Here is a 22,500-nt window from a genome sequence, read left to right as displayed (position 1 = left end):
GAGCAGTTACTGTTGCTGCTATTGACTACCTGGAGTCATCTACCAGGAGGCTGTGACCTCTCCAAGGGCAGGGACAGTGTCCTGTTCACCCCGGGCTCAATCACAACAGGCTTCTGACAGCACCATGTTAAACGCTCCCACCGCCCCCCTCCCCGGCCCCGCCCCAGCCCCAAAGATGAGGCCCAACCCCCACTCCGCAGGCCTCGCTCCTGCAGTCCCGGGTGCTAACAGCAGTCTCACTACAAGCATCTTTGAAATCCAATTACATCCTCATTCTTCTTCATCCATAAGTGATTTCTGGTTACAGACACTGGCAATCCTTGTGCCCACCTCACCTTCCTGCACCCACCTGCACGGGCGCAAACAGACACACAGGCACACTCGTACCTGCTCACTCACGCCTGGCCACCAAGGAGGTGCTGCTGTCCCAGCTTGTGGAGGGCAGCCAGGGCAAATGGAGCCCCTGCTGGGAGTCTAGAGGGAGGGACCCTCCCACCCCTGCAACAGCCGCTGGCTGCCTCCTGGCTCCATCCCCACTCCCCGGGGGCCTTGAGAGGAGCACTTCACTGAGAATCACAGTAGTAATGTTCGTCATAGGAATCTGCATTTCCAGTTTGCAAACCTTGCTCCTCGAATCACCTGACTTGCCTCTCACAAGTTCTGCGAAGCAGATCTTTTTATATCTGTGCAGGAGAGGGTCGCGTGGCTACTTAGGAGCAAAGCAAGGTTCCAGCCGCCGTCTCACCCTCGCTGTGAATAATGATGACTCCCGGTTGCTACCGTGCACCAAACCGAGCGTCTACTCCTGCCTGGCGTTAGGGGCACACTCAGTGAATGTCCATATTCATCCTCACAGCAGCCCAGCGAGGTGCGTTTTTTGACTTCCAGTGTAAAGATCAGGTAACTCAGAAGAATTGAGGGCAGAATGGCTGCCTAAGGAATGTGTCTGAACTGGGCACATCACTTTAAGAAAAGTAGGCAGGAAGAAAGACAGTAAGATCCTCTAATGTGCGCTTTAGGGAGAGTGGAGGCAGGGGGTTACGGATAGACTCTGCGGCTTCTCTCCTGGTCCCCTCCAAACACTTTGCCTGTTACTCAGTGATCACCGTTGCTGCTATTGACTATCTGCGCAGTCATCTACCAGAAGGCTGTGAACTCTCCAAGGAGAGGGACAGTGCCCTGTTCACCCCTGGGGTCCCAGCACATAGCACCTTGGCTGGCATACGGGTTAGGCACAGTCCGGATGGCCTCTTCCACAAAGGACGGTGGGGCAGCCTTGCCCTCAGTGGCAGCCTGAGCTCCCAGCCTCCCTAGCTTCCCCACTGATAAGCTTGGGAGACTGAGAGAATACAGACACCCAGAGGGCAAAGGTTATCCACTCCAAATACCACCTAAGGCGGGAATTCTTCCTGTGGTGTCCTCATCAACCCTTCCCTGGATTCTGCTTGCATGCTGCTGGTGACGGGGCACTCATTCATGACAACTAAGGCAGCCTCTTCCATGTTGGAGAACTTGGAGTGATTGTGACAAAGTCCTCCCCCCCCCCGCCCCCGTGTATGATGAGGCTCTCTGGGAATACAAGCACAGACTCTGCTTCTAGTCTTTACGGTCACACCAAGCAGAGCACCGGCAGGTGTCCCCATGTCTGGGAGGACACTGCACTTGAGTGACGCTGGGGGCCCTCCCTTCAGCCACCCAGAGCCCTGAGTGCCGGAAAGGCAGAAGAGGGAGTGACAAATGGACTCATGGATTCATCAGCCCGGCTTGGCCCAGCTCTGTGAAGGCAGTGAGCTGAGCCTGACGTGCAGGAATTACTACAGAGTCTTGAGTCAGATGGCCCCACCCAACATACCTTAAAAATCATCCTAATCTAGAGTCACATACTTTGATTGATTGATTCACTCATTCATGATTGGTTTTCACTGTCCAGGTGTTTGGCCGGGGGCAGTGTCGGTGGCACTGGGGTATCAGAGTTTACCTACCTTAGTAATCAGACAGCTAACAGTCACTGAGCACTCATTAGGAGCCAAGGACTGTTCTGTTTACTTCCTTGCCAAGGGCACAGCCTCTCCCGCCCAATCCCGGCTCTGGTGAGGACCGTGGGAGCCCGCTTGGCACACAGTCCATGCTCAATAAACATGAGCAGCTGCTATTAACGCGAAATCTCTACAGCAACTACAGACAGTTCCTACTATTGGTTGCTCTAAGTGACTTCCTTTGTCCAAGGCCACACAGTCAGTAAGAGGCAGGGCCAGGATTTGAACCTAGGTGATCTGGTTCCAAATCCTGCTGTATTAACCCTTAAGGAACTGATGGAGAGAGAAGTGAGACCTGGAGTCAGAATGCCCACCTAGCTAGATGCTTGGGGCAGCCACTCACCTCTTTCTGTCCTATTTACTTGTGAAATGGAGCACGTCATCAGCCTCGCCTTCCTCTTCCCACATGCAGCCCCCATCCGGTTTCCTGGCCCACTGTGACCGTCAGAGCAGATGTAAGAGATCCAGGCATTTCTCTAAGGAGAGCATGGGGTACTGGGGGTTTGAGTGGAAGAGATCACATTATTTTCCCACCATAGGGAGCTGAAGGAGCCCAGAGTTTGGAGGGTGGGGCTTGTCTGCAGGAGCCTGGTTATTTTAGGCTGACAGGCCACCGGAGAGCCACCATGACCCCCAGCCCCCATCCTCACCTCCGGCCCCTATAGGATGTGTAGCGACAAAAGGTTTGACAACTGTGGCCCCAACAAGTGTCCCAGAGCCCCAGATAAGATCCTAGTCCCCTGACATCAGAGTTGACAGCAGCAGCATCTCTGAGGTCGGATTTCAGGGTGGAGTATTGAAGAAGCTGGCGGTAGTGACCGTGGGGTCGTGTTATTTGGCCAAGTTACACCAAGAAGGGAGAGGGAAGGGTGGGCCTAGGCCGGAAGCCTGAAGGCTAAGTGAACTCAAACATTCACCACCACCACCTGTAAAATGGGACTAATCACAACGCCCTCATGGGCTGCTGTGAAAATCAAATGAGTTAATACTTGTACCTCCTGTAGCATATGGCGCCTGGCACCAGAGGGTGCGCAGCAAACGGTGACTATTGTCGTGACTCTGTTATTACACACTTGGGTCTCACCACCAGCCAAAGCAGTGCGTTCCATTTTAGACACCGGCCTGGGCCCAGGAGACACCGCACGGCTGTTTAAGATGGTGTGGTTTGCCCGTCTACCTTGATCGTCCCAGGAAAGGGGCGCTGTCTGCAGAACTCGCCAGGAAAGTCTTCCTGGGCGGCGCGGGCCACCCCAGGGCCTCCCTGCGCGATTTCCTCCCCTGGCGCCTTCTCACGGGGCGCGCGTGCGCCCCCTGCAGGCGGCCCCCGGGAGAGCCTCGCTGGGGAGCCGGGAGCCCGGTCTCCCCGCCAACCCCCATCCTGCCCGCCCCGGCGGCCACCCTGGGGGCGAGGCAGCCCGGCGCGTGGGAGGGGACGGCGCGCCATTGGCTTGTGCGCGGAACCGAGAGGAGGGACCAGCTCGGGCCGCCAGACTCGGTAAGCCCCGGCCGCGCAGGGCGCCGCGCGCAGTCCAGCCGGCCCTGCCCTGCCCTGCCCTGCCCTGCCCTGCCCTGCGCTGCCCTGCATTGCCCGTCCCCGCGCGGTCGGCGCGATGTGAGGCGCCCGAGCCCGGAGCCTCCGCCTGGCACCAGCTCCGCGCAGCCTGGCACCGGCACGCGCGAGGCCCGTAAGTTCTGCTCCCTGTCACCGCTTCCGAGCCGCGGACTTTCCTCTCCCGCCGCCCGCCCGCCCGCCGCCTGCGCAGCGCAGCCCAGCGGGGCTCCTGCGGCCGCCCGGACCGCAGGGGGGCGGCCGGGACGCCGCGCGCGCTAGCCAGGCGCCCCGGGACACCTCGGCACCCGCGGAGCCCGCCGGGACCCCAGGGGGTCGCCTCCCCGGCTCCCCAAGACGCCGTCCCGCAGCCGCTTCTGTCTCCCCCGCGCGCTGTCCCCTCGCCGCCCCTCCCTCTGACTCGGTTTCCCGTCTCCCCCAGCTCGGCGGTCGCCCTCCTCCTAGAGTGCTTATTTTCTCCTCGGCCTCCGCCTCTCCGGCTGGAGCTTTCTGCTTCGGAGCAAGGGAGAGACGGAGCGAAAGCAGTTTCTGCCTCCCTGGGGTCTGACTCTGTCCCCCGCGCTCGGTTTTCTGTCCCCTCCCCCTCCCGCCATTGTTCCCGGCCGGAGGAGTGTGCGGCGCAAACTTGCGAGTTACCCCCAGTCTTTGCCCCCGCAGGGCGGCGGACGGAGGTGGTGGCGGAGTTCCCGCTGCCCACAAGTCTAGCCCGACCTTCTGAGGCGGGGACGGGGGGCAGGGGCGCTGGGCCGGAGGACAAGGGGCCGCCTAACGGCTGGGAGCTCTCCGCCGGGGGACACCGGCTCTCAGGCCCGGGTCTCAGAAAGTGGGTGAGTGTCGGGAGCGGGGATATCAGGGACAGATTGGAGGGGGAGGGGCGAGGCCGGGAGAGTCCCCAGTCCCCAGGCTGGAAAGGGGCGGGCAGAAACCCAGGCCGCGCCCGATCCCAGTTAGGGGGGTGGGTAGGGGACGCAGGTGGAGAGAGACGCCCCCTACTCTCCCCGAAGTCGCGCGATCTGCAGGAAGGGGGCAGTGTGGGGCCACTGGCCGGACGCTGGGTGGGCCGGGGCCCCTGCCGTGGCAGAACATTCGAACCTAGCCAGGGGAGGCTGTGTGGAGGAAGGGCCAGAACGCCGCGCCCACCCCGGCGCGCCCCGCAGGGCGGGGCTCTCGCTTTGGGTCCTCGCGCTCTACCCTCCTTCGCCCCGACTTAGTCGCGGGCTTCCGCCACCTCCCGGAGCCCGGGGGGCGTGGGTTTCTCCGCTCGAGCTATGGAGGCTGCGCAGGAGCAGGGCGGAGGCCAAGAACCCCGAGGCCCCTCCAAAGCTCAGAGCAGCTGGCCAGGGCCCCCTCACCGCCCCACCACCCCGCACTTCCTGGTTGGTTTCTTTCAAACAAACTTCTTGACTGGGGGCGGGCCTGCGGGGAGAAGTCCCTGGGGCTGCCCACCCCAACTATGCAGATCCTTGGACCTCCACCCTTGGTGGCCTGTGGAGAGGGGACCAGGACCTGCAGTCCGCAGATCCCAGGGACGCGGGGGTCCTTTTGTTGCAGATCCAGGAGGGGGCACTGTCCACCCCTTAGCCTCAGTCCCAGACGTAAAGGAGAGAAAAGATTTTTCTTGTCGGGCTGTTAGGAAGTAAGACTATTCTCCAGGCATCTGTTGTCCCATCTGTAATATGGGTCGTCTTGTTCCTGAGGGCCCCTCTGTCCCCACCTTCCTGGGAGCCCTCCTGCCCCGACCGCTTCTTTTCCAGTCACATGTTGTTAGCTTCCTCCCTGCTTCCAAATTTGGAGTGGAGGGCTGAGGCCCAAAGCCCCTTCACCCGTGTCCAGCTGTCGTCACCTGCCAGTTCCAGGACTCCTGCTTATTTTCTGCACAGCTCTGCCTCCAGGGCACCTGTGGCTTCTCCAGTTCATACCCAGCCCCCCCAAGTTCTTTTGATAGCCCCACCTCTGTGGGAAGAAGGGCCTGCCCCTCTTGAGGCGTGGGGGAGGAGGGGACTGGAATGAACAGGAACGCCCCACGGTCACACCGTTTTGGGCTGTTCTTTACTTTTGCTTCTTGAACAAAGTGTTTGTGAGCATTGCACACAAAATGGCTCATGGAGCAAAGTACTAGGGACGGTTTCAGGCCCTGAGAGACAGCTGTGCACAAAACAGAGATCCTTGTCCTCATGGAGCTGACACTTAAAAGCAGGGGGTGGGGGGGGGCGGGAAATAGCTGGTAAGATCAAGAAGGAAATTATATAGCATACTGAGAGGTGAAGGGGAAAAGTTGTGTCGGGGAATTGAGGCCAGGGACCAGACTGTCATTTTAAATAGGGTGTCAGGGAGGCCCCCCCCCCGAGAAGGTAACTTTAGAACTAAAGCTTTGAGGGAATGAACGTGTAGACAGCTAGAGGACAGCCCGTGCAAAGGCCCTGAGGCTGGAATGTGCCTGCCCTGCAGCGAGGGAGGAGTGACGGGCTGAGGAAGAGACAGGAGGCAGGGCTGACTGAGAAGGGAAGAGTTCCTCCCATTTCACAGGTGAGGCAAGTGAGGCCCAGAGACAGTGTATCCGTCACCCCAGGACACACAGGCTGGGAGTGGCAGCTGCAGGGTGGGGTGCCTGATGTTCTGACTCCTGGCTCACCACCATACCTCCCCTGCACCCGGGGTCTCACTGCTCATCCTGGCACACTGACTGGGCCCCTCCCAGGACCAGCAGAGCACCGTCTTCCCACCCCAAAGTGACCCTTGCTCTCTCTCATCTCACTTCCTTCCTATGACCGCTCCCTTCAGAGCACCTCACTCTGACCCAGCTTGTGATCCCTAGAAGGGAACCTGTTCTGAGGCAGATTTGGTCAAGGGGGGAAACTGAGGCAAGGAAGTGGAGTCTTCTAGTCTAAAAATAACAAGCGGCATTATTATTGAACCTGAACCACAGAACAAGGCGCTGTGCTGGATATTGCTTGAGCATCTTCTCACTGGTGAGAGGTTGGTGTCATTATCACACCCGTTTAGCAGATGAGGAAACTGAGGCTCGGGGAGGCGGAGTCACTGGCAGACGGGCATGCAGCTCATAAGTGGCAGAGCCAGGATGAAGCCCAGGCCTTTTAAGTCACGAGCGAGTCCTTTAAGCACTAAGCCAGCGCCCCAGCACTGGGGAGACACTCAGTCCTGGACTGTGGTCGCGGCCCATCCTATCCTGGGAAAGGACAGAGACCCTTCCACCTGCCTGCCCCAACCCACCCAGCAGACAAATCATCACTTGCTTTTGAAGAAACGGGCTCAAAATGGTGGAGCAGCCCTTGGAGGAAGCTCCTCTCCTTTGTCTCCCACTTCCCTCTCCTCTCCTCCAAGTTCCTGAGCAGCCATGGGGTGGAGGAGGGGCATGAAGGGGGTGGGGGGAGGGGAGGAGAGGGCGGACCCCTAGCCCCATAGGATCTGGAAGCCAGGCTGTCCTGATGACGACACTGGCTGCCCTTGAGGGCCCTGACACGGTCACTGGGCCAAGGGGCAGGCTGGCCTATTCTCTGGGTCGAAAAGGACAGGAATTCTCCCTGGTCTGCCACGTGAATGACCATCGGGACAGGAAGAACCCTCCCAGTGTTCTGAGCGGTGATGGAGTTTATCAGAGGGCCTGACCCCCTTGCCCACACCAGCACTTTCAGAGCCCTGGGGGCGGACCCCAGGGATGTCTCCTTGCCACCTGCCCTGCCCTCACCTCTCGCCCTCTTTGGCACAGTAGGAATGCTCCTATTTGTCTCTAAAGCTTTGGAAATGTTTCTGAGGAAAGTTAGGGCTTTTCTCTGCTTTTCTGGAAATTGGAACCCTTCAAAAAAAAAACGAGTAGGAAGATAGTACCTGTGTGCCGGGCCAGGCTGAGGGTGGCAGGACTTGCGGGGTGCGGTAGCTTGAGCTGGGGCCCAGCAGGGAGCTGGAGTGTGGCCGCTGTGAGGCAGGGCTGGGAGGGGCCCTACAGACCACGCTCGTTTCTTTAGACAAAGAACCTGAGCCCCAAAGACCGGCCCCGGTGTACCAGTGATGGCAGAACCTGCCTGTGACCTCGGCTGCCCTGTCTCCGAGCCCAGCGACTCAGGACACACCGCCACCTTCCAGCTCCAGGGCAAACCGGCTTACTGCCAGATCCCAGGGCTCCTATTCCTGGAGGTTCTTGGAAATGGGGCGTGGAACCTTTCTGTCAGCTGCAGAGCTGTGTCATGGAGACGGGGTTGTCGCTGCCACGAGATTCCCATCCTGCACCCGCCTCTCCGGGCCGGTTCCGCTCCGTCCTCACTCTTTGCAGCAGCCTGGACATGAGCGCAGTGGTGATGCTGAGATGATGAGGGAGACGGATGATGCCGCGCCTCCCTCCACTGGCTCGGGATCTGCTTGAGAGACGAGACTGACTAAGGCAGCCCCAGCCTCTAGCATCGTGATGCTCTCGAGGGATGATCTGACAGCCAGCCAGCTGGGGCAGCCAAGGCCCAGCCACCGGGCAGCCTCACCTCGGCTTCCTCCTTAGAACGCCCCTGATGAAACCTGCACCCCCGAGGCCGCTGGGGGGACGTCAGCAGTGCGGCCACTTTCATAAAGCCTCCTTTGTGTCCCGTGATTTCTAGATGAGCTCTCAGGCTCCCAACAGCCTCGTGACTCAGGGACCACCGCTCCATTTACAGTGGAAGGAAGGGGGGCTCCTTCGAAGAGGGGGTTTGTCTGCCCAAAGGCACAAGGCTAGTAGTGCCGAGCCACAATCTGAACACAGGTCCCTTAGTTCCCGAGCCTTCCAGTACAGCCCTTGACACGTGGATTCACTGCCTGAGGGCCCGGGCCATGGATTCTGGGCTAGGGAATCTCTAGACCCCATTTTGCTCAAGGGGCCAATGGCAGGCATTGGAGGGACTGCAGCCAGAGCGGATGACGCAGGCTCTGGGTGTCTGTTCCATCCTGCCCCTCAAGGAGCAGAGACTCTTTCTCCTGCCTCGCCTTCTCTCTGGCCGGGTCCTGAGGCTCTGGCTCTAACTGCCGGCACCCTGCCCCCAACTCTGCTGTGCCCTGTCCCAGAACCCATTTCCAGCTATTTTGCACCAAGGCGATAACAGAACAATGGGTCTCCCCGCAGCCCTTCCCAAGTCCTGCTGGAGTTGCAGGGCCTTAACCCAAGGGAGGCTGGACCCCAGAGGAATCCAGATGCTGGCAGCCGCCAGGGACTTTCCGGGGGAGTTGCCATGGAGAAGGTGGCTTAGAGCTCAGTTCTTCATATAGGTCAAGTCCATCAAACGCCCCCCGACCCCCACTACTGCACACATCGTACACACACACCAGCTCCTCCCAGGATGTCCAGTGAAAGCACAGTTACCTCGGCTTGAATGCCACCTCTGCCACTTACCCCAAGGGACACTCAAATAAGTCACCTGAGCCTTTGTTTTCTTATCTGTAATATGGGGGTGATAATATGGCCATTCTCATAGGATTTGGGTGGGGATGGCAGGGGATTCCTGGTTTTGAAGTATGTGCCTCCCTCCTTCCCGCCCTGGCATAGGCGTCCCGGGGGCGGTCTTCCTCATGAGGTGTGGAGGAACAGGTGGGCCGCCTGCCCCTGTAACAGAGCCTTTTGTTTGGAAAGGCAGTGGCTCCTTGGCTGGGGTGCGAGCCAGCGGTGACTGCCCGCTTGACTCCCGGGGAGGACGCTTGACCACTGGTGGATGTTCTAGGCCCCTTCCTCTTCCCCTCTTCATCTCTTCCCCTCCCCCGGCCAGTCAGGTTTTCTAAGCCAGCCCTCATGGGCAGTCTCCATGCTGGGGACAGCTCGGCAGTCCATCTGTTTCTATGGAAACCAGGCTTCCTGGGAAAGATGCAGGGGGTTGGGGAAGTCCTCCAGGATCAGCATGGGAATGATGCCCCAGTCCCATCTGATTTACCCAGGGCAGAGCCTGGGCAGCCACCTTCTTCACGTTATTCATGGCTGTCCTTTATAGAGCACACACCAGCGGCCAGGCTCCTCAGCTGCACCGTCACACATCGCAAACCTGCGGGCTTTGTAGAAGTAGTAGTCTAGTTTCACAGGTGAGGACATGGAGGCTCCGAGAGGTTAAGTAACTTTCTTGAGATCCCAGAGCGAGGAAGAGGAGTAGGGATTTGAGACCAAGTTTTCCCGATCATGACAGACATGCCTACCACCTCCCTGTCTGTCATCGTTGCCTGACTCTTGTACCCCCAACAGGCCCCTCTCTTCTTGGTTGGTTCAGTCTTGGGGGCTTTGCTGTTCCCGCCTCTCCCCCTTCTGCCTTGTTGCCACTGGGGACCCTGTGGAGGTGCTCTTCCCTGGCCTCAGATTCCGCAGCAGATGGGGAGGTGGGAGGGACTGCAGGGAGTCAGATCGCGGCTAAAGAGGGCGCTTAGCTCCTCCCAACTCATTCATTCAATCACAGATGGCTGTTGAGCTCCTCAAGCGCCTGGTGTTGTCCCAGGCTCAGCGAGCCAGCGAGACCCAGAGAAATCCCTGCCCTGGGGCACTCCCCTGCTAGTGATCCACAGCTTCCTGAGGTGGTGGGGACAAGGACATCGAGTCCTCTAAAGTTCACTGCTGCCCAGGCCGCCCTCTGCCAGGCCCTCTGCCGAAAGCACTTGCACCCTGTCTCCCAGCCTTCAGCACCCCATGAGTAAGGCGAGTAAGGTACTGTTGCGTGATTCCCATTGTACTGACGGCTAAGACTGCTCGTCCAGTCCACCTGATCAGCAGAAAGTGGGCACCTTGAACCCAGCTCGGCCTAATTGGAAAGCCCTTTCCTGCCCTGTGCCACCAGCTTCCGTGTGGCCTGGGGCACAGCCTCCCCTCGGCCCAGCACGTCTAACCTGTGGGCTTCTGAATGTGCTGGTTGGCTTAGCCCGGCAGCTGCTATCACCTGTGTTGACAAAGTGCCTACTGTGCACCCCAGCCTCGGGGAGATAGGCAGACGAGCACAGTACAAGCCCTACCTGCAGCATGGTTGGTTTTGGGGAGCCAAACTGCCAGGAAATGACCAGGAGTAGAGGCGTAACTGGCCAGTGGCTGCAGACACTGAGACTCGTGGGAGTCCAGAGGAGGAGGGGACCCAGGGCCCTGGGAGGGCCCCTGGGAGGGCCCCTGGGAAGAAGAGCTATGCAGATAGCTTCGAGGAACAACGAGCATGGCAGGGGGACAGAGTGTCCCGGGACCTTCCCACTTAGGTAAAGGGCCGGCAGGGAGAACCACTCTTGGAAGGTTTTCTAGCTGATTGGGAATGTGGGTGAGAGCGGCTGGCAGGGCAGAAAGGAAAGGTTCGGGACCCCAGGCCTGGGTCCTGGGAGCCACATCCTCCCTTCTTGCCAGTCAGGTGGTGTGGGTGGAGGGTGGCGCTCCTTGCTGTGCCTGCCCCAGCCCCCCGCAGCTTTGCTCCTGGGGAAACCCCAGGGGCCCTTTAGAAGGCAGTGGGGTGGGACAGGAAGCTTCACAGTGCTGATAGCAGGCTTTTTCCACTGTGCATGGCTGAGTGGAGAAAGGGAAGTAGAAGGAAGGCCAGACCCCTCCCTGGGCAGGGCACTTTCCCCATGGGTGCCCGCCTGCACGCCTTCTTTCTCTCTCCATCAGCTCTTCTGTGCGGGGTTCTCTTTACCCCCATTTCACAAGAGGGGAAACTGAGGCTAGGAGAGCTGTAGCAACTCGCCCAAAGCCGGACGGCTGGCAAGAGGGCAGAATGAAGACTCACACCCAGGTCCCCCTACCCCAAAGCCAGGGTTTGGCCATCATGCACAGTGGAGTCCTCTGTCCTCACTTAGGTTAAAATGGTGCCAGGACTGAAATCAACACCTGCAGTGGAGGGGAGGAGGGGCAAGGGGAGGCTGAGGGGTGTGTGGGGCTCGCCCTGCAGGTGGGGCGGCTGAGCGGCTGCTGGGTGGATCTGATCAGTGCAGCGGCCCGTCCTGGGGGTGAAGCAGGGACAGAGCACAGGTCTCAGAACAGTTTCCTGTTCGGGAAGGTGGGTGTGGGGCCTCCTCCCAGGAGGTAAAGTTCAAGATTCCATTTTCTCCGCGGGGGCCACGGGGGCCCTTTGTGGGTGATGACCTCCCTGTTAGAGTGGGTTTGGGGGGTGGGCACAGTGGGTCTCACCAGCCCAGACTTCTGATGGCAGTGCCTGTGGATGAAGCTTGTTCCACCCATGAGTGATCTGTCCATGACACTATAGCGCCCACTCGGTACCAGCCCCCGCGGGTGGGCACTGACGGGTCCCACAGCCTTTGATTCACAGCAACTCTTGTTGACTCTGGCCTGGGGTGCAGAGGGGAATGCTCTGTGTGTGTGTGTGTGTGTGTGTGTGTGTGTGTGTGTGTGTGTGTATGTAGCGCGCTGTGTGTGGTGTGTGTATGGCTGTGTGTGGTGTGTGTGTGGTATGTGGTGTGTGTGGGGGGATGTGGTGTATGTGGTGTCTGGTGTGTGTGTGGTGTGTGTAGGGATGATGTGGTATGAGTGATGTGTGTGTGGTGTGTGGTTGGGGGTGTGTGTGTGGTGTACGTGTGTGTGTTGTGTGTGTGGTATGTGTATGGTATACGTGTGTGTGGTAGGTGTGTGTGGTTTTGTGTGGTGTGTGTGCATGTGTGGTATGTGTGGTGTGTCTGTGTGGGATGTGTGTGGTGTCTGTGTGGTATGTGTGGGGTGTACATGTGTGTGGTATATGTGTGTGTGGTGTAGGTGTGTGGTGTATGTGTGTGTGGGGTGTGTGTGGGGTGTGGGGTGTGTGTGGTATGTGTGTGGTGTACATGTGTGTGGTAGGTGTGTGGTGTACATGTGTGTGGTAGGTGTGTGTGGTTTTGTGTGGTGTGTGTGCTTGTGTGCATGTGTGGTGTGTGTGCATGTGGTGTATGTGCGGTGTGTGTGTGTGCGTGTGATGTATGTGGGTGTGTGGTGTGTTGTGTGTGCGTGTGCATGTATGATGTGTGTGGTGTGTGGGTGGTGTGGTGCGTGTGTGGTGTGTGTGGGGTGTGTGGCGTGTGTGCATGTGTGTGTGGTGTGGTATGTATGTGGTATGTGTGTGCATGTGTGTGCTGTGGTGTGTGTGGTGTGCATGTGTGTGTGGTGTGTGTGTGAGGTGGTGTGTGGTGTGGTGTGTGTGTGTCTGGTGTGCATATGTGTGTGTGTTGGTGGAGGGGGTCCCCAGGCAGAGGGAAGCAGTGCGTCCCATGTCTGGAAGCTTCTGCCCCACGGGATGGGTCGTGGACACAGCCTGGGCCTGGTGGGTAGTGGCCTTGTGCGCTGGGACTGAGGTCTGGGACCTTGCCCAGTGGTGCGGAGAAGTTAAGAAGTGCTAGTCAGGCCATTTCCCGCTCCTCCGCGGCCTCCATCCTGGGGCCTCTGCCACAGGAGAGAGCTGGGGAGGGTGGCAGTGTCTGTGTCTAATAGTCGCCTGTCTTCACTGAGGACTTGCTGTAGGCCCGGCACTTCCCCAGGCCTTCATGGAGACTGTGTCTTTCATTCTCACAACGTTTCTGTAGGATAGGACACCTTATTTTCCCAACTACACATGGGAAAACTGAGGCACGTAGCGGTTAAGTGACCGACCTGCCCACCACCCAGCCAAGCAGTGATGGATGCGGGATTAATACTCGGGGTATGACCTCAACACTTAAGCACGTACCCGTTAGGCCTCTGGCTTGAGCAGCGAGCTGGATCTTTCTAAAGCATGGTCTGTCCATTATTTTGTTTCTCCTGAGATCAGCTCTAGGGGAAAAGTGAGGTTGGCTGTTTTCATTTCATAGATGAGAACCCCCCAGCTCAGAGAGGACAAGTAACTTGCTCTAATCAGTGACTAGCAGATCAGTGCCCCCTCCCTGCCCAGGCTGGGCGCTCTTTCAGGATAGGGGGCCTGTCCCATCACCCGTGTCCCTGGCTCATAGCAGACCTCACTAAACGCGGTTTCCTTGTGCAAATGTGCAGGTACTGTGTGGAGTGCTCTGAGCGTTCCTTTGTGCCCCAGGCTCCCTAGGAGCTGGGAATGACAGCTCCATTTCACAGATGGGGAGACCGAGACTCAGAGCACAAGGCTATACAGCAGAATGGGGTAAAGCGGGACTGAGGGAGGCAAGCCATCTGGCCTGGGAGATGGTGAACAGCCAGGAGGATTTCACAGAAGGGCTGAAATAGAGACCGACCTCACCGACTATTGTTGACCAGGATATGGAGGAACTGGAGCACCCCCACATTGCCAGGGACGCGCAGTGGCATGGCTGCTCTGGAAATAGTTTGATGCTTCCTCTGAAAGTCTGACAGGGACGAGCCATACAGCTCAACAGTCCCACTCATGGCATTTACCATAGAGAAATGAAAACTTATGACCTCACAGAAACCTGGTTTGTAGCCGCTCTATTCATAGTCTACAACTGGAAATAACCCACATGGCCTTCGGTGACCGAATGGACAAACAAACTCCTACATGTACCCAGGAATGCTACTCTCCAGTAACCAGGAGTGGACTCTTGATACACGCAGTGGCTTGGAGGAATCTCAGAGCCATTCTGCTCTATGACAGGAGCCAGCCTCAACAAGTTCTATGCTTTATCATTCCACTTACATAGCATTTTTTTTTTTGAAACGGTGAGACGGAATCCCGTTCTGTCACCCAGGCTGGAGTGCGGTGGCGCGATCTTGGCTCACTGCAACCGCCGCCTCCCGGATTCAAACGATTCTCTTGCCTCTGCCTCCCGAGTCGTAGCTGGGACTACAGGCACGTGCCACCATGCCCGGCTAATTTTTTGTATTTTTAGTAGAGATGAGGTTTCACTGTGTTAGCCAGGATGATCTCGATCTCCTGACCTTGTGATCCGCCCACCCTGGCCTCTCAAAGTCCTGAGATTACAAGTGTGAGCCACCACGCCTGGCTACGTAGCATATTTGAAAGAACAAAAGCTATCATTTCAGAGAATAGATGAGTGGTGGCCAGTGTGGAGGAGTGAGGGGTAGGTGTGGCCAGGACAGCGCCAGGGAGTTTTTGGGGTGATGGAACTGCCCGTTGTCTTCATCTGGAGCTGATGGCTACAAAAATCTATATGTGTGCTAAAATTCAAATAATTGTGCAACTAAACCCTGTCAGTTTTGCTGTATGTATTAAAAGATAAAAGGCGAGAGGGAGACTGGAAGGGGAAGGGCATGGGCCAGCATCCTTGGCTGAAGAACAGGTGACGGACCCCGGGTTCTGGGCTCTGCTCACCAGCGGCTCAGTGACTTTCAGGGCAGCCTCACCTGGCAGCCGGAGGGATGCGGCTAATTGCAGCTTCTATCTGGGTTTGCCAGAAGGGGGTGGCTAGCAGCTGAGGTGTTAGGACAGTGCTGTGGGTCTTCCAGGAGCCTTGTGATGAAAGGTTAGGCTCTGGCTTCCCTAGCAGGGTGGGGTCGGCCTCCTGTCCTGAAGGCTGGCACACCCCTGCAGCGTTAACCGAGGGGCTCTGTGTGCCAGGCGTGGGACTCAGGCCATAGTTACCACCTGCCACTGTCTCCTGTCACTGCGGGGCCCATGTGTGGGGAGGGGAACGGTGTACCCACCCCCTTTTGTAGAGGAGGAACTAAAGCCTGGGATTGTAGGAGGGTGGTTTGGCCTGGAAATGACATCACAGTCACTGAAGACGGCCAATTTCAACTTCACAGCTTTTTCCCCACGTGACCTGGTATTCTGCCTCCCTAGCTGATGCAGGCTACAACTGCATTATTCACATACCCCACAGTTTGGTACTGGGTTCTGACTTTTGTTTGGGTGCTTTATTTTAAGACACCGGTGGGCTCGTGTTGAAAATGGGAGGTGACCTGGGGACATCATCACACTCTGCGGCTGGCAGACCTGGCAATTTGCTTGGGGCCATAGGGCACTAAGACAGCAGGGTCCCCTGCAGAGGGTTCAGCTGCTTCCGAGCCTGTTTGTAGATGGGGACGGCTTTTCTGCCTTGCTGGAGGGTGGGTGCAGTGGGCATGAGATGCTGGAAGCCGCCCGAGGTGGGGAGTGGCGGGACCGTTACTCATCCTGGTTGGCTGTGAAACCACGGGAGCTGGCTTTCCTGATCTGCAGCGCGGCCGGAGGCAGCACCCATCTTGCGGGGCAGCTGTGATTACAGAAGCCAGGCCGCCCCGGAGCCAGCCTCTGAGGCTTCACCTCACCCCACTTTCACTTCTGTCTCCTCTGCGTAGATTTGACTGACCGAGGACGTGACAGGCACTCGGCTTCTCTCTGCATCTGTTGCCCAGCGCAGGGCCTGGCACACAGCAGGTGCTCCCAACCTGGCCCAAGACGTTGCTGCGGGTGGGGGCATGGGGGGCTGGGGAGGATCATGGGCAGACCTGGGGTGCAGGGAGGGGCTGGTGGGGGGCTGGTGGCTGGGAGGGGCAAGGTACTTAGACCACCTCAGCGTCCTTGCCAACACCCCTGGCAGCCTTCTCTGGCTCTGCTGGGTATGAGGGCACCCCCTTCCCTTCTTCAGCCTTGGCAGATTTGAAGTCCCATGAATCCAGGCCCCTTTCCTCCCCATCCCCCGACGAAACTTGGTGTGGCCGCCATCCAGGCCCAAATGCCCTCTCCTAGGCCCTTCCTACTCCTCCAGGGCCAGCTCTGAGGCAACCACGTGGCCTGTCGGCCGGAGTGTGCTTTGTCCACCTGGAGCAGTCCGGCTCCCGGAGCCACGGGGGCTGGGGAGCATTTCCTCCACCCGTTTGACAAATGCAGAGTGGAGGCCAGCTGTGCTCTCCCTGCTGCCCCGGGGTCGTGGCAGTGACCCTCCCCCGTAAGGTCTGGAAGCTGGGCAGGAACTCAGGCCTGAGGCGGGTGACTCCCCTCAACCCTTCTGCAGAGGCCGGACTGGAGGAGACCATGGCGGCCAAGCAGCCCCCGCCTCTGATGAAGAAGCACAGTCAGACGGACCTCGTGAGCCGCCTGAAGACCCGCAAGATCCTCGGCGTGGGCGGGGAGGATGACGACGGGGAGGTGCATCGCTCCAAGGTGGGGCGTGGGGCAGGGGCCTCCGGCACCCACGGGGCAGGCCAGGCTGACCCACCGTTCGGGTAGAAGACTGGTTGAGGCCCATGTAGCCGCAAGAGTTCTAGGACTTGGCTGATTTTCCTAGAAATGTAACGGCAGTGTCAGGGGAATAAGAGGGTTGGAATTACGTGTCTATTACACGTCCGGCTTTGCAGCAGCTGCTGCATAATCATTTTATAAGCTTTTCGTTTGCACTAGAAGATGCAGATACTGTAAAATTATTAAAAGGCTCAGAGAGGTTAAGCACCTTGCCCAAGGCCACACAGCAGGTGGCAGAACCAGGCTTCAAGCCCGCATTTGGCAGAGGCCTAGGCGCTCATGTGTCACCATCCTGTTTTCAGCTTCTTCCAAACCCTAGTGTTAAGGGGCAGCAGAAGAGGAGGCGGCCTCATGTGACCCTCCCCGCCTGAGGGACCCTTTGGCCAAGCTGAGGTGCCCAGGCAGGTCCCGGGGCATGCAGGGCTCTGGGAGGATGAGCGCGTGGGGACGCCGAGAGCTGTGTCCACCCTGATTGCCTCTGACCCCTCCGTCCACAGATCAGCCAAGTCTTGGGCAATGAAATCAAGTTTACTGTTCGGGAGCCTCTGGGCCTCAGGTGAGCATTTATCTGACTTTTTGTGGGGAGGGGAAAGCTTGAGTGGGGGTGAAATGCCTAAGACCCCACCTGATTTGGCCTGGTCCCTGGATTTTATTTTGTCTCATGACCTCCCCCAAAACTGCCATCCCTGGGCATCCGGGCTGGAGAGGGGAGGGTGCCCTGGGGCAGGGCTGTGAGCTTCTCTCTGCGCCTCTCAGGGTCTGGCAGTTCGTCTCTGCTGTGCTGTTCTCCGGCATTGCGGTCATGGTGAGCCCCCACCCCTATCCCCAGCCCCTGGAATCTGGCCCCCTGTGGCTCCCCCAGCCCTTCTCTGGCTCACCGGAGATTCCTCCTCCAGCCTGGCCCCTCGTGAAGGTTCACGGGCCCATCTGTCGGGCTGTCAGCCTGACTCCTGACACTGCCACACCTGTGCCCTGTCCAGGAGCAAACTAGGTCCCATGGTTTGTGGCCTGACTCCTCGTCCCAGGAACCCTGGAGTTTTCTGAACTGGTATGGGGGTGGATGGGGACAATCAGATCCCGACCCTGGACTGCCCCCGAGGACGCTGATCCTGCTCCGGGGGGAAGGAAGGCGTCCGTGGGAAGCATCAGCTGTCACTCCCCACCCTCTCCCAAGCGGGGTCTCTGAGCCCCTCTTGCTGCCCGCAGGCGCTTGCCTTCCCTGACCAGCTCTATGATGCCGTCTTTGATGGAGCCCAGGTGACCAGCAAGACCCCTATCCGCCTCTATGGGGGTGCCCTCCTCAGTGAGTACTGCTGGGGTGTGCCCTGGGGTGGGGGTGACGGGCAGCTGGGAGACCCAGCGGGGCTGAGGAGAGCACGGAGATCGGTGCCGGGGTACCCCTTCCTTTCTTTGGCCGGATGCTGCAACCCACACCCCGGCCTTTGGTGACTCTGTCTGCTGGGGGTGTGCTGCCATCTTATGGCCATTAGTGGAATATACCCAGCGAGGTGGAGCTTATCTTTGCCACTGTCTGCAGGGAGAGCTCGTAAATGTGTGCACGGCCCTGGGCGTTGCGGTCCAGAGACGGAGGAGGCCCAGGCGCAGCCCCCTGGGACTTCACAGCCTAGAGGAGAGGCAGATCAATTCAGTGTCTGCAGAACCCCTCGCACCCACCCCATTTTATCCCCAAAGCCACTTCTGTTTGAACCCCGTCTGTTTCCCCTCTAACCCAAGATGCGTGTGTCAGGATTTCAAATTACAGTTTGTAAAGCTCAGCATAGGTAATAGGCCTCCCTTTCTACAAAACATTCTATGGCTCCATATTTCCTACAGAATAAGGGCTCAGCTCCTCTGGAGTTAGGGTTGTTGGAATAAAAAATACACGCCCAGTGACATGTCTGGTACCAGCAGACCCTGGGTGGGTGGGGCCTGCTAGAGGCCAACTCCACGGTTCTTCTGCTAAAAAGTATGGCTCATCCCCCACCCCCTGGGGAGTCCCTTACAGTGACTCCTTAATGGGCTCAGGTTTTCTTCCTGGGAGTCTATGTGGAAAGAAGACCCGGTCATAGGCCCAGGTAACCCATTAGCTCACAGATTCCGTCAACACGGCATCCTCCTGGCAGACCCCGACATGGGCAAGGACCAGGAGCTCAGTGTTCCCACTGGATAAAGAGAACGTGTCTCCACGTGGGGAAGTGATTTGCCCAGTGTTGAACAGGGCCTTGGAATGACAGGAGCAGGCTGAAGCAGCAGCATTGAGTCTGGAGGGGACAGGATGGGGGGCAGAGAGCTTTGCTTTGAGGAGTGTGAGTAGGGGCGGGCACACGGCATCCAGGACCCTGGCTGTCTTGCAGTGGTGGCCAAAAGAGGGAGGAGCAGACCTCCTGCTCTGCTGGGAGGGAGTCGGCCATCCCACCCGCAGCCCCCTCTTCTTCCCCGCCCCAGGCATCTCCCTGATCATGTGGAACGCTCTCTACACGGCTGAGAAGGTCATCATTCGATGGACGCTGCTCACCGAAGCCTGCTACTTCGGGGTCCAGTTCTTGGGTGAGTCCTGAGGTGGGCAGTGAGGGAGGCATCCTCCTTTTTGAGGCTGTTGAGCAGCTTCGCCCCTGACCTGCCTGCTCTAGCCACTCGGGTGTGTGTGGGGGGTGATGAAAACCTGTCTGTGGGGGCTGGGGAGCGGATAGAGGGATAAGGGCTCACCTGGCCATGTGTACCTCTGTGCCTGCACACCTGTGCACGCACACCTAACACACGTGCCTGTGGCTTCCCAAATCTACACACTGGTATCTGTGGCCTTGCACACACGTCCACCTGCAGCCCTGCCATGTGCTGCCCACTGTATCCATCACCTGTGTAATAACATGAGCTCCATCCTCCCCACCTGCTGTGCCCCAGTTCCTGCCACATGGGAGACATCAAATCAGAAACATCTGTGGGGTTGGCAGGGACAGGGGGCAGGTTCCGTGCTCCCCACCCGGGAGAACCCTGGGCTCAAAGTCAGGGAGACGGTCACACCAGGGCTCTGAGCTGGGGGGCAGTGCCAGGACTCATCCCCTTCTCTGACCCTGCCGCCTCGCCGGCCTGTTTCCCACAGTGGTCACTGCCACGCTAGCCGAGACGGGCCTCATGTCCCTGGGGACCCTGCTGCTCCTGGTCAGCCGCCTCCTTTTTGTCGCCATCAGCATTTACTACTATTACCAAGTCGGCCGAAGACCCAAGAAGGCTTAGCCGCCTGCTGGGCCTAGGGCCCTGCCCATGCCTGGAGCAGTGTGGCGCTGGGGCCTCAGCTTCCCTTTGGCTCCTGGAAGGCAGGAGGATCCCCTGCCCTGCCCCAGCCCTGCCCCAATGAAGCAGGGGGTGGGGGGGCCTTCCTTTCCTCCTGAGCTCCCCATACGCTGTGATCTCCTGGGCTTTCAGGCTTGACATGCTGGTTTGGGGAGAGACAGGGGCTCTGCTGCCCTATTCACCCTCACAGTGACATCTGCTTTCCTTGGAGGCCTCCAGATCCCCTCAGTAGACACTAAAGTCAAGCTGGAGTCATGAGGGTAGTGGGCTAAGTCGAGGGTCCAGCCTCCTCTGCCAGGAAGCCCTTCTTGCTTTTGAGAGAGGCTGTGACCACACCCCACCCTTCTCCCTCCACCCCCAGCCAACCTAGTGTCCAAACAGCTGGACTTGCTTCCCTGTAATCCTAGAAAACCTGAGAACTTACCCCTCCTCCTCAATCTGGCCCTCTCCACATGCACACCCGGAACACACACACAGACACACATACACCCATGATGTGAGCAAGCACACACACAACACGCACACGCACACACTCGTCTGCATAGCCCAGCTGAGAGCGCACAGGCAGGGTGTGCTGCCTGAGACGGCACCTCCCTTGCAGCGGTTCTTCAAGGATGGGCCACACCCAGCCAGAAGCCCTGTCCCCACTCTCCTGGGACCTGGCTCTGGGGCACTCTGCCTCTACCCCAGGACTCCGGAATCCCCTGGGAGCCCCCTCCCTGCAACCAGCCTGAGTTCAGAGGCAACCAGCAGCCACACCCACAGGCCCCATGGACAAAGGGACACACAACCCCCCACGGAGGCCATTGTAAGTGGCAGGGCTGGGAGAGGAACAGAATGAAAGTTACAGGGCTCCCTCGTCCCCCAAAGCCTGATGGCCACTGGGCTCAGCCTGTCCCCAACTCTTCCCTGCTTCCCGGAAGCTGCCCTCTGCACCTGCAGCCCAGGCTGCCCCCAAGGTCTGGCTGAGTGGGACTGGGTGGCCCCCAAGTTGGGCACGGGAAGTAAGTGGAAACATTTCCGCAGGCCGCCTCCCCTCACCTCCACAGCCCTGTCCAATGCCCTGGCGAAGGCCGACAACTGGCCGTCTTGGAGCTGAACACCCCCCCAGCCTGTGCTGTATATCCCGTTAGTCCCTATCCCAGCCTCTCCCTCCTGCCAGCACGTGGGCACACACCGGAAGTGGCGAGCCCAAGTCCTGGGGACAGGTGTGAGAGAGGCAGCCACGACCCCAGCCTCACTTCCCATCTTGGCGCAGAGTGGGGGTGGCTGGAACGTGTCCACAGGTACAGGCGGCCCTGGGTGCTGCCAGGTGGGCCCCTGCCTGGGGTCCTCACCCTGTCCACCTTCTGCCTGGCTGTCCCTGCACCCAGATGGCCTGTACCCAGCAGAGCGGTGGCACCACCATGGTTACAGTGGATGCCCTGAGGCTGCTTGGTAAACATGGCCGAGCCGAGTGGGAAGCTGGACGCTGGGGAAGGGCCCCCTTCTGGCATCTGTCTCTTGCTGCCTAAGCCTGTGCCTCTCCCTAAGGAGCTGCCTCCCTGCTGCTGAGCCCTGGTTTGGCCGCGAGTCACTGCTGCCTCCCGCAGGCTGTGGTGCCAGCGGGCAGTGCCCTCAGGCCGAAGCCTCCATCCCCCATCTGAACCAGGCCTTTTGAGGTCCAGCTGATCCTCTCAAAGCGACGGTTGGTTTGCCCTCCCATAACCGCAGGTGGATTCCACACCTGCCGCTCTGAGACATCCAGTCTTCCACACTCGACGGTGGGATGGGAGGTGGGTGGCCTTACCCCATGGGGCTGGCCAGGCTCTGCACAGCCCTGTGCTCACGAAATACCGGGAGGCTCGGTTAAACCTAACTGTAGTGGGGCCTGGGGGGTGGGGCGAGGGAGGGGGCTGCAGCTGGGATAAGACCTGGAAGACAGACATACAGCCTGCCGGGCAGGGGGCTCTAAGGCAAGGAGGATTTGCAGTCGGGCAGGAGGCAACGGCGGAGGGCGAGGGACGGAGGGGCCCTGAAGTCCAGCGAGGAAGGCCCGGTGTGGGCCCCGCTCTCTGCTCCGTTCGGGGTGACCTGGAATGCCTCTTCTCTCAGCTCCCTCCGGCCATCAGCAGCCTCTGGCCAAGCTTCTGCCTTGCCCCAGTCTACCCCCACCCCCAAATCAAGACCACCTTTCACGGTCACTATTTATTCTTTGTTCCTTTTTCTTTTTGTAAGAAACAGTCACAAAAACCAGTGCAAAACCATCCGTGTGGGCGTCCTGTTTTATATTACAAAACTTCCTCTGGATAGAGCATATAAAAGGGGGCTCACAGGAGAGAAACACGATAAATTAGCTCTGCAATCTACCGCAAGGAACATAGACAGCTTTTAAAATAGACTTTCAACATATGACCCATGGGGGAAGGGAGAAGGGGGCTTCCAGGGAGACGGGGATCTGGGGCCTCGGCCGGTTTGGGGAATCCTGTCTGGGCCCCTTACTCATGGATAGACAGATGGACAAGGGAGGCTGAGGAAAGGCCTGAGCACCAAGACTAGAAATTAACAGGGA

The 22,500-nt window shown here is 58.7% G+C and overlaps 1 protein-coding gene across 4 annotated transcripts; it reads left to right on the top strand.

Annotated features, from left to right (window-relative positions):
- Positions 1–3,426: 3,426 nt before the first annotated feature.
- Positions 3,427–22,195, top strand: TP53I11 (tumor protein p53 inducible protein 11). Of its 4 annotated transcripts, XM_039470759.2 has the most exons (9): positions 3,538–3,721; positions 4,264–4,433; positions 15,776–15,854; positions 16,432–16,580; positions 17,156–17,214; positions 17,415–17,463; positions 17,865–17,961; positions 19,104–19,205; positions 19,759–22,195. In XM_039470759.2, the coding sequence occupies exons 4-9, from the start codon at positions 16,452–16,454 to the stop codon at positions 19,890–19,892; spliced, it is 570 nt and encodes a 189-aa protein (XP_039326693.1). In that variant the 5' UTR covers positions 3,538–3,721; positions 4,264–4,433; positions 15,776–15,854; positions 16,432–16,451; the 3' UTR covers positions 19,893–22,195. The 4 variants fall into 4 exon arrangements, with proteins under 4 accessions (XP_039326694.1, XP_039326693.1, XP_039326692.1 ...); XM_039470760.2 differs by lacking the exons at positions 3,538–3,721; positions 4,264–4,433 and adding an exon at positions 3,427–3,531; XM_039470758.2 differs by lacking the exon at positions 4,264–4,433.
- Positions 22,196–22,500: the final 305 nt, after the last annotated feature.

The sequence above is a fragment of the Saimiri boliviensis genome, chromosome 6 (assembly GCF_048565385.1).
Source record: "Saimiri boliviensis isolate mSaiBol1 chromosome 6, mSaiBol1.pri, whole genome shotgun sequence".
NCBI lineage: Eukaryota > Metazoa > Chordata > Mammalia > Primates > Cebidae > Saimiri > Saimiri boliviensis.
Note: the sequence above shows the minus strand (reverse complement) of the source record. Positions and strands in the feature narration are given on the sequence as shown.

Excerpts from the sequence above, each read along its gene's own strand:
- TP53I11 (XM_039470760.2), top strand. The coding sequence starts at position 16,452 with ATGGCGGCCAAGCAGCCCCCGCCTCTGATGAAGAAGCACAGTCAGACG. Across the intron at positions 16,581-17,155 it reads GGGAGGTGCATCGCTCCAAG|ATCAGCCAAGTCTTGGGCAA; the intron begins GTGGGGCGTGGG and ends CTCCGTCCACAG. Across the intron at positions 17,464-17,864 it reads TCTCCGGCATTGCGGTCATG|GCGCTTGCCTTCCCTGACCA; the intron begins GTGAGCCCCCAC and ends TGCTGCCCGCAG.